At 46.4% G+C, this 10,299-nt stretch overlaps 1 protein-coding gene across 18 annotated transcripts in view; it reads left to right on the top strand.

The window, feature by feature from the left end:
- Positions 1–236: 236 nt before the first annotated feature.
- Positions 237–10,299, top strand: part of MSI2 (musashi RNA binding protein 2) — a 215,237-nt gene continuing 205,174 nt past the window's right edge. For all 18 annotated transcript variants that reach the window (XM_068415924.1, XM_068415922.1, XM_068415921.1 and 15 more), the window contains exons 1-5: positions 237–375; positions 568–608; positions 783–864; positions 1,244–1,328; positions 5,488–5,529. In XM_068415924.1, coding sequence (XP_068272025.1) covers positions 314–375; positions 568–608; positions 783–864; positions 1,244–1,328; positions 5,488–5,529 — 312 coding nt within the window. In that variant the 5' untranslated portion in view covers positions 237–313. The remainder of the gene's footprint in view (positions 376–567; positions 609–782; positions 865–1,243; positions 1,329–5,487; positions 5,530–10,299) is intronic.

Genomic DNA, 10,299 nt, shown 5'->3' with positions numbered 1-10,299 from the left:
CGGTGCGGGATGGAGGGAGGAGAGGATGGCGGCGGGGGGAGGGAGGGCCGGCGCGGCGCGGCGCTGAGCTAAGCCGATCCCACGTGTGACGGATCTGGCTGCTTCCCCAGCGCCTCTCCAGTGAGATCCTCCGGTAGCGGAGGGAGGAGGAGGAGGAGGAGGAGGAGGAGGAGGGGGGAAGGGAAAGGGGAAAAAGCAACCGGAGCGCAACCGCAGCCGGGCCGGGGGGGGGGGCGGGTTGGGCGGGCGGGCGGGGGGGGTCCTCTCAGGGGGCTCTCGGTTCGGCGCGGATCGCTGCGGGCTCCGCGCGGCCATGGAGGCGGACGGGAGCCAGGCTACCTCGGGGAGCCCCGGCGAGGCGCAGCACGACCCCGGGTAAGTCGGCGGGCGGCGGGGCGCGGAGCGGAGCGGCGAGGAGCGGGGCGGGGGGGGCCGGCCGGTCGGCCGGCCCCCCCCGCCCCGCTCCTCGCCGCTCCGCTCCGCGCCTCTCCGCGCCGCCGTGAGGTGCCCCGTCAAAATGGCCGATCCCGCACCGGCGTTCAACTCCGCTCTCTTCTCTCCCTCCAGCAAGATGTTCATCGGCGGCCTCAGCTGGCAAACCTCACCAGGTAAGCGCCGCCGGCCCCCCCACCCCTCTCCATCGCGGCTCCCCCCCCACCCCGTCCTCCCCTTTCCCCACGCGTCCCGCCCCGCGTGGGCCGCGTCCCGCCGCGCCGGGGCCTGCCCGCACCCCCCCCCCCTTCTCCTCTTCTGCCTCTCTGCTTCTCTCTCTCTCTCCGCAGACAGCCTTAGAGACTATTTTAGCAAATTCGGAGAAATTAGAGAGTGTATGGTCATGCGGGACCCCACCACCAAGCGCTCCAGGTAAAACCGCCGCCCACCCGAGTCGGGTTGACAAACTTCACGAGTTGCGGCTGGGGCGGGGGGACCCCGCACACACCCCCCGTCCATCCCACCCCGTCCCGTCCCACCCCACGCGTGGCCGGTGGGGCTCCCGGGGCCGGCTCCCGGCGCCGCATCCCTCTAGCCGAGAGGAGGAAACAAAGCGGCCGGTGAAGGCGGAGAGGGGCAGGGGCGGCCGGGTCGGGGCTGCCCGCCGGCCCTCGGAGCCGGAGGCTTTGGGGAAGGGGAGTGGGGAGGAAACAGCGGTTTATTTTTATGACTTTTCTCCTTGTCTCTAGTTCTCATCATTCCCCCCCCCCCCTCCCCCCCCCCCCATCCCCTCGCTCTTTGTCTCTCGCAGAGGCTTCGGGTTCGTTACGTTCGCGGATCCGGCGAGTGTAGACAAAGTCCTGGCTCAGCCCCACCACGAGCTGGACTCCAAGACGGTAAGATCCTGCGTGGGGCTGCCCTTGGTCTGCTGCGGCGGGGACAGGCGTCGTGCGGGGCACCGTGCCCTCGCCCCGCGCTCGGCTGCGGCTGCTGGGCTTGTTTTTTGCGGGGCGGTGTCAGGCTGTCATTGAACCGGGACTTTGCATGGTTGGGTTTTTCCTTTTTTTTTTCCTAGAGTCTGCCCTTAACTTACAAAAAGCGGTAACTTTCTTTTTTTTTTTAAGTCGGAATTTATCCTCACCGACCGCTGGCTCCTCCCCCAGCCTTGTATTTTATTGAGCGGTGACATTGAGAAAACTGTAGAGTAAAATCCAACTTTTTTTGGTGTTCGGCTGCAGAATGCTTTCTGCAGGGAACTTTCTACTTCTCTTGATTGATTATTTATTTATTGGTGCGTGTGTTTCATGGGGGGAGTGACTTACTGGCAGATCGTAAAAGCTGCTCCTAGTGTCACTTCCCAAAGTCATTTTTTGGAGAGGTCCCCCTCACCTGTGATGTCAGGGCCCTTATGAAACGTACGCCTTAATTTATGGAGAGCTATACAAGAGCTTGAGAGTCGATGTGGGAGAGAAGCACAAGTCCTAATTTGTTGTTGTTTCTCCAGAGCTTTTTGCTACGCTCAGTCTCTGGTGGATAATGTAAGGAAAATGCTCATGACATTCAGCTGATCTATTTTTTTTTTTAAATAAATGTGGCATTTGCTTTTTTTTTTTTTTTAAAAAAAAAAAACCCATGTACGTTTGCCCCTTGACCTGCTACAGTGTTTTCAGTATTGGGTCAAACAAAAGGTATCAAGTGTGTGTAGCTTTAGGCCCTGTTTCGCTGCCTGCGATCGAGGCCATGCAAAAGGATGAAGTTTTCATGCGTTTTACTTTCTTGCAATGTTAAGCCTCAGCAAACCTGGAAAGGGAGGGGGAAGGACACTGGTAGAGGTCATTATTGCTTTGGTGCTGATCGGTTTGAAGAGGGTCGTGTCGTGTTGGTTTCGCTGTTTGGCAGAAGCTGCTGCTGAATGTATCGTGTGTGCTCGTGGCTGTAACTGTCTTTTATAGTATGTATTCTGCATCTTAAAGGTTTTGTTTTAGCATGAGCGTGGTGTTAGGAGGAATCCTGTCTCGGTGCTGGAACATCCTGTGTGTGCTTGTGTGGATGAGATGATAGTTAAATGAAGAATAGAAAAGGCAGGGAGCAAACATGAGTGTATGTTTTTTTTTTTTAAATGTAATTTATATGAAAACAAAAAGCCCAAAGCTATCATAGAAGCAGGTGGAATCTAGTGTTTTAATTCGACCTACAAATTCTGCTGGGCTTGTCTGAACACGTAGCCCATGCTTTCACATGCCTTAATAATTTGATTTTAGGTTTAATCAGATATGGTAAGATAACTGATTCAACTGCGCTCCTGAGATTAAACTCACCAGACTTTTCATGTACAGCTATATTCTCTATGTGTTTTTAAAGATAAATTTAGATAAGAAGAACAAAGGCAGACAGTATCTTGAACGAGATTTTAAAAAAAAAAAAAAAATCCTGGGAGGACACCCTGTCATATTTCTGACTATAATTAGGTCCTCCCCCAGCTTTTTTCCTGTATCACAGTCTAGTCCCTGCAATGTATTAATTTGCTCTTCTCTGGGGGAGGGGTGAAAAGCTTGAGCAGGACGAATTTGCCTCAGTTTTGATTGCGTGATAATGATTGAATCAATCTAAATAAGAGATCGACCTTAGAATCAGTACCACAGCTTAAAAGTAAAACAAAACTAGCCAGGCTCCCCCTCAGCCGTTTATTTGTAGACGTATTGTAGTGACTGTTCTTTAGTATAACATAGCATTTGACTCTGTTTCAACGTTCAGCACAGGAGGCAGATCGGTTGGGTATTGGCATGGAAACGTCGCTCTTGTTTACAGTTACGTTAAAAGCTTTGTTTAGGTAATGGCCATTCATATCAGAAATAGTATTATAGTCATTTCCTAGAGGACTTGTAGATACAGTAAGTAGAATTGTACCTAACTAACTAATTTTTTTTTTTGGTAGAAGTATTTTTTTTTTTGGTTGTTTAAATAGTTGACAGGGATATGCAAAAGGTATGGATTTGCCACGCTGGTTGCTAGCGTTCGTCTTCAAACGCTGACGGTGTTTATCCAAAAGGTTTTGTGAAGGAAAATTCAGTTGTTTAAGAAGGGCTGTTGCTGTGGTGCAAAGCACTCCATGCTCTTTGAACTGACCTTCAAAAATGAATGTGTTGCTTTCGAGTTTAATGGCTCTTCCAGCTTTTCACCAGTGGGGCTTTGCAGTGATGTCCTTCTGGTGGGACTGGTGTTCTTTGAGAGAACTTTCCCTTTGGAAGCAAATGTAGAAATGTGCATATTTGCCTCCACCTTTGAGTATGGCTGTGGAAAATCCATACCTGTTGTATTTCCCCAGTAGACAAATGCCTAGTCAGTGCTGAATACATTTGTAGATCACGTTAATCTCTATGAAAAGGTTAGCTTTCTAGATAAAGAATTTTACTTTTTATGCTTTTTGAACAATAAAGTGGCATGTAATCGCTCATTTCTCAGGTATGTCCTAAAAAAGATACTACGTTTGTATCTGATGTAGGCAAATCAGTTTATCAGTCACACATCAAATGTTTGTGCTATTTCCAATTTTGACAAATTAATTGAGTAAAACTGCCTTTTAGGAGAGGCCCGTGGTTTTTTGTCAGTGACAGGAATATTTATCACCACAGGAATAACAATACCAAGTGGAAGCATCTCCTTTTCCTAATCAAGGTTAGCTTGAGGGGGGGAAAAACCCAACAAAAACCAACCCCAAACTATTAAAGAAAGCCTCTACTTCTAAATATGCCGTAACATGATCAGGATTAGCTTCATCGGTTTGTTATGCAGTCAGAGACGACACCGAAAGCAGTCACAAGTTGCACAGTTAAGGTGGGATTTAGTCCCTTAAAAAATCCTTTTCCAGACTCTTTATGTAGAACATGTCTGCGTGCAGATGCTGCTAAAAAACAGAGGTGAGATCAGGGCACGTGTAGACATTTTATTGCGATCATTTTTAAAGATGACAATGTAAGATGGGCAGTTGTTTAAAAGGTCTGATTTTTATTTCCATCCAGCCGTGCACCCCCGGTGGTGTCTTTTTGTTTTGAAGTGTTTTTTGAATGGTGGAGAGGAGTCGCTTTTTAAAGATGACCCGTGTGGAAGTTGTTTTTAAAATTGCAGAATTAGCATTTTGGAATTGCAGAGTGGACACGCTTTCTAATTTATGCAGCGCGATGGGAGTCGGTGCTGCCTCTTAAAACACGGGAGCATGGGGTAAAACAAAGATATTTTTTTTTTCTTCCTTTTTGTCTCTGTGGTGGCGTGCTTCATTGAAGAATACTTTAGGTAACTCCTTCATGGAGAATCTTTTTTAAGAACTTGGTTTAAAATGCCTGTGTGTTTCATTTGTGCCTTGCTCTCCCCTCTTCCTCCCCTTCCCATAAATGCCCCTTTGTAGTCTTTAATTGCTCACATATATTCTTTGAGGGTGAGCAAACCAGATCAATTTGGCATATTGTGGTGAAGGATAATCTTGTAGTCCTTCTAATGTTTTAGTTTTAATAATTGAAATGTGAATAGTCTGTCTTGGTGTTTTGCATTTCTTTTTTGTGTGGTGTTGATAGTCAGTTGCCAAAACAAAGCAGAAAAAATGAAAGAAAAACAGAGTAACCCCAAACCCAACTGAAGGAAGGTGCAGGTGGCAAAACCACCAGGTTAAGATCTTGCTCAGGAATGCTGGCTGTCGTTCTGTGCAACCTACAGAGCGTGCAGGTAACGTTTAGCACGCAGTTCTGGTTGTAGAGGCAGCACCCAGAGACTAAAGCAGAGCTCCCTGAGCACCAGCCGAGATTGTTGCCCAGAAGATGATGTAGGAGGTGTACAGAAGAGATGTTTTCTTCCTCTCTTCCCATCTTCTTCCCCCTGCCAAAACCTCCCCAGACAAACCCAGACTGTGATCCATCAGTTCCCAGAGTAGTTCTAGATGACCCCTGTGCTGAATTATAAGCCTGAGAAATGAGGGATTAATAATTCAGTGATTTAAAAAAAAAAAAAAAAAAAAAAATTGACAACAAAAGCTATCTTGTTGATTTCCCCTTTCTTTTTCCTCAGATTGACCCTAAAGTTGCATTTCCCCGACGAGCACAGCCTAAGGTAAGTAGGAGGATCGATAATAGGATTTTAGGCACACAGAGAATCATTGTTGCCAGGCAGTTCAGGTTTCAAACAGGGAATTGGCAATGAAAGCTTTTAAAGCCGGAGTGCATGGCGTCTTAAGGGTATCAGCGTATGGCTGTGAAACTCCAGGAGAGCTGCTTTGTGCGGTATTGCGTGTCTCCACTTTAACCGTCTCCTTGCAGAGTGCCGGCCACTCACGGCTGGCTGGAAAGCGGAGACTCCTCCGGTTGTAGCGGGAGATTGTTGCTGCGTTGCTTGTGTTTGTTACGCTATTTTACGCAATATGTTTTGCATGGTGTTTATGAAGAGCGTTTGGATTAAGTGCAGACTTCAGGCTTGTTTTGAGCTGAGCTTTCAGTTCTGCGGTTGTGATGGATGGGAATATATCTCTGCCCTCATTGTTTGCAAATTTTCTTTTGTATAACTTCAGAGATGTGTTTGGAGACTAATAAGCATGGGGTAGCAAGTTTCTGATGAAGCTCTGAACTCTTCAGGCCACGGGGTATTCTTTTGCAAGAACAGTGGAACAATGAGCTTTAAGTCTCGTAGCCGATGAGGCTGGCTGGAGAAGTGACCTCCTGCTTCCAGGGCACTCTGGCTGTAGCGCGGCCGGTTTCCACGGTGGGACAAAGACGCTGCAGCCATGTGCAGAGGATCTTCTGCCTGCCTGCGTGCTCTGAAATGTCGCTGGGTGCCATTTCTTCTGGAGGAGTTGCTTATGGGATGGAAGTGGTTGTTGCTGTTTAGGCTGTGCCTTACGAAAACAACAGATAGTTTAAAATCCAAATGTGCAGTCCCTTGTATTTGAATTTTGAAAGCCAGAGTCTGAAGGAAAACTTTTGTAATTGACTTTTTTTTCTTTGTTTGTTTGTTTTTGAGGGTCTGTTGGGAGAACTTAATGTAGCTGGTGTATGCCACTTGTATGCGCTCTGATCGTGTTGGGTTACTTCAGTGTTCTGCTGAAAAATGGAAGGACAAGGCTGCAAAGTTGTGGCTGCAAGTCAGTAATAAGCAAAAGTGGATTAAAGTTGGTGGCAGGAGACTACCTGAACAAGTTCAACCTAATAATTTTACTGCATATAGCTCCTCATGAAAGCAAGCGGTTTAATAGCGTGTGGAACCATAATGTTAAATATCGTACAAAACATGCATCTAGGAAAAACGATGTGTAATTTAAAACCCCCAGGCATATAGCAGGAGAGGTGCTAATGATTTCTTTAAAAGAAAAAAAAAAAAGAGAACAAAACCTAACAGCCTACTTGCAGAATTTTAAACCACACTAATGTAGTCAAATATTTAGAGGTTCTTTTCTTCCTAGGACATATCTAATAACTCATTCGTGGATAATGGCGTGCCTGGCTTGCTTCTGCACTGAGCAAAGAGTTTACAGTTTGTAGGGCTTGTGGCTTCTGGATTATGTTGTTGGATTAATGCTGTCTCTAAGATACAATTTAAAGTTATCGGAATTTTGAAGGGTTTCATAATTAAAGTATGAAGATGTTCTTGCTTTGTGACTGATGTTCCTTTCCCCCTTCCCAATACCTTTTAAAGGCTTATTTACATTTTAAACTGTCTTCAATTACCAGTTATCTGTTTCTACAGTGTTATTTGTAAAAGTTTATAATGCTTACAACAGAGCTGTTAAGCTGTCCCATGTGATTTCTTCCGTAACAATTAAAAAAAACAGGGCATGTCTTATGCCGAGGATATTAGCGAGTTAAACTTGTGTTAAAGAACGCAAAATCAGGTCATTTTTACAAAGGGGATTTTGTTTACCTCCATGTAGGTTTTTTTGTTGTTGTTTTTGGTAACAGACATCTTTCAAGCGTGGGGCAAATCCTGGAACGTACGCCGGATTCCACTCTTAGCAGGAACTCGCTCTCTCTGGAGAGGTCAGCAGTGTCTGTTTCTGCTTTTTACACACTTGTCCTTTCTAAAGTGTTGGGATTTCTACAAGGCACTTAAAAAAAAAATCTCAAGATTGAAAGGAGCCTTATTAGGAAATTGGAAAAAATCAGATGCAATAAAGAACAGATTTTACATCAGCTATGACATATTATCCTTGACAGCATTTCATAAGCTTGATTTTTGTTTTCTGTTTTTTAATTAGATACTGAATTAAGGTTTTGGACTTTAGTCGTTCATTTATCCCAGTTGAATAGTGAATGCTCAGCGTTAAAATGTGACTGTACTTTAGTCTAATTAACTAGCTAATGCTTGGGTCTGTGGAGATTAATGGCATTTAATGAAACGTCTCTGTCTGTAGGTGCGAGGGGAGATTTTTTTTTTTTCCCCCCTGCACAGTCTTCCTTCCTGGTACGTTTAGCCAAGTGGGGATTGGGCTTTTCTCAGTGATCTTCCTGGCAGTGCCCGGTGCTGAGGTGGGAGCAAGGCCACGGGCGCATTCACCCTGGTGCAGGCAGACCTCCTGGCAGTGCTCCCCTTCCTTGGGAGCCCTTTTGACCTGCCTCTGCACGATGAACTCCTCAGTGGGCAGCGCCTGCGTGGGTTCCCCTTCGCCCCCTTCGCTGGATCACACGCTCGCTGTGGTCTGTGGGGTCACGCTCGCTTATTTGTGCGCACACAATAATTCCTGCTCGTTCCTTCCCCCTTTCTCGTTCACTTTAATTGGCCAGTCTTCCCCTTTCAAACCACAGCCCAGCAGAATGCTTTCTTTTGGGCTTTTTAAGCTGCATCTCCGTGATTTGACACCTCTCTGGTGATGCAAATTGTTTACTGAGCAAGAAGTGGCAGGTTGTAACAGCGGAGCATTCTTCCCTGATTTTCTTAGAATGACCCTCGCAGAAAATCCTCGGTGATTGCCTCCAGTGGATGACGCCATGATGTGTTATCCTGCTCTCCTTGTGAAGTCCAGGACAGCTTGAAGCCATTGTTTTAGGAAATTTGCTGCAGGGGTTTAACGTGTTGAGGTTCTGGTATATGGCTAACAGCGAGATGAAGGGAATGTACGTATGCTTTCTTGTGGCTGCTGTTCCTTGATAAAAATCTGTCTTGCTTCCAAGTACTGGAAGGTGCTCTCTAACAGTTGATCATTTATAACTCTGCTGACTTAAAAATCCTTAAAAAGCAGCACTGATGGAGGGGGTAGTAGTTTTGTACCCCCTTTTGAATACTGAAGACTACAATAATTTGACTTTTTAATATACATAGCCTGTCAGTTCTGACATTACCTGCTATATTAGGTTGGAGAAGCCTTATCAAATTTAGCATGTTGATTAGACATTTCAAATGTAAGCAATTTCCATCCTCACCCCCTCTGCGTTAGGGATCTATTTAAAAAACAAAACAAACCTGAAGAGCAAAAGAACAGCAGCCTCACTCCATGAAGAAGTTCCTTGGCCATGAAAATACCTTTGTGTGACTTACTGGTATAGACATTTGGATGCTTTGTTTTGCAAAGCCATGTATGAAACAGAGGCAGATAAAACTTCAGTCAAAGTTTACAGTTAGTGAGGCTACGCACTGAGCTGTGTTTTGTGGTCAGGTTCCTCCAGGATGGGACCGAGGTGCCTGTTCTTCCCAGCACTTGCTCCAGGGGTATAATGCTGCATATGGTTGGGAATTGCTCTGGCAAGTCAAAAAGCTGGAACAACTTATAGCATTCATCGGTGTTCGTTAGCGTTGTGTGTGTGACCTGCTGACTATAGTCTGTATCCTTCCTCTTCAGCGGCTGTTGAATAAAAAGGGCGAGCCAACTGCTGCTGCTGGAGCTGCTCCTGGAGCTCGGTGGCGTGGGCTGTGCTCTGGGTGCTGGTGTCCAGTGTCCTGTCTGCTGATGACCCAGAGGAGAGGTGGTTGTTGTCAAGGTTGCGTGTTGTATTTTGGGACCTAATCTACATGGGTTGGGTACAGTATTCTGGCGACCGTTTGGTCACAAAATGGCAAAAGGGCTTTATTCGGTGAGGGAAGCCTTGTGTCTGGTAATCAGATGGTGATGCTGAATACCGATGTCTTCATCAGATGTATTTTATTCTAACGGAGGACAGTGTGGAACCGATAACTGGTTCTGGCCTCTCTGTGCTCCAGTCAGTCAGCGTATCTGCAAACTGTGCGTCCCTTGTCTGTGGAGTAGCTGGTTTCCTGTCTGGCGGGGCGCACGGACTCTAAGAGGTGCAGTTGTGCACATCTGTTCCTCCTTCTCCGGCGAAAAACGGAGCGTCAACAACTCTCCTTTCATTTGAGTCGCCCCTGGTTAAACCCACGTGAAGCTGGCTGTTCCAGAGCGGCAAATGGAGGGCATGCCCTTTTGGAATAACACCCAGGCTAACCTGGGATTTTTTTTTTTTTTAAAGCTAACCAGTGGATTGGGATGTCTGATTCCAATTAAGTGACCTGTGGGTGGGGTGTCTGTGTCCCTTGGCTGCCTGATAAGCATGAGCCAGAGTAGCAGAGAGAGATTTTATTCCAAAGCAAATGATGGACTTTGAAAATCCAGAGCTCTCTTTGTTTCCTCCCCTGCTTCTGCCTGTAAACTCCTCCAGGTTAGTCCCACTACTTCCCATCTTATTTTAAGTATTGGGTAGACTTTGAAGTGTTTTTTAAAAGAATGTGAACTGAACACAGTAGCAGAACTCAGGATTCCTTTCCCGCCACCCTTCCTGCCCCACGAGGCTGTAAAGAGCAGCAAGGTCAGGCCTTTTCCCTGTGGTTTTTCTTTTTTTCTTTTTTCTTTTTTAAAATTCCCCTGCAGGTCTGTCTGGAGTAAGAGAGGAAGTATTTCCTGCT

This window comes from Nyctibius grandis, chromosome 18, assembly GCF_013368605.1.
Source record: "Nyctibius grandis isolate bNycGra1 chromosome 18, bNycGra1.pri, whole genome shotgun sequence".
NCBI lineage: Eukaryota > Metazoa > Chordata > Aves > Nyctibiiformes > Nyctibiidae > Nyctibius > Nyctibius grandis.
This window is presented reverse-complemented; position numbering and strand designations above follow the sequence as displayed.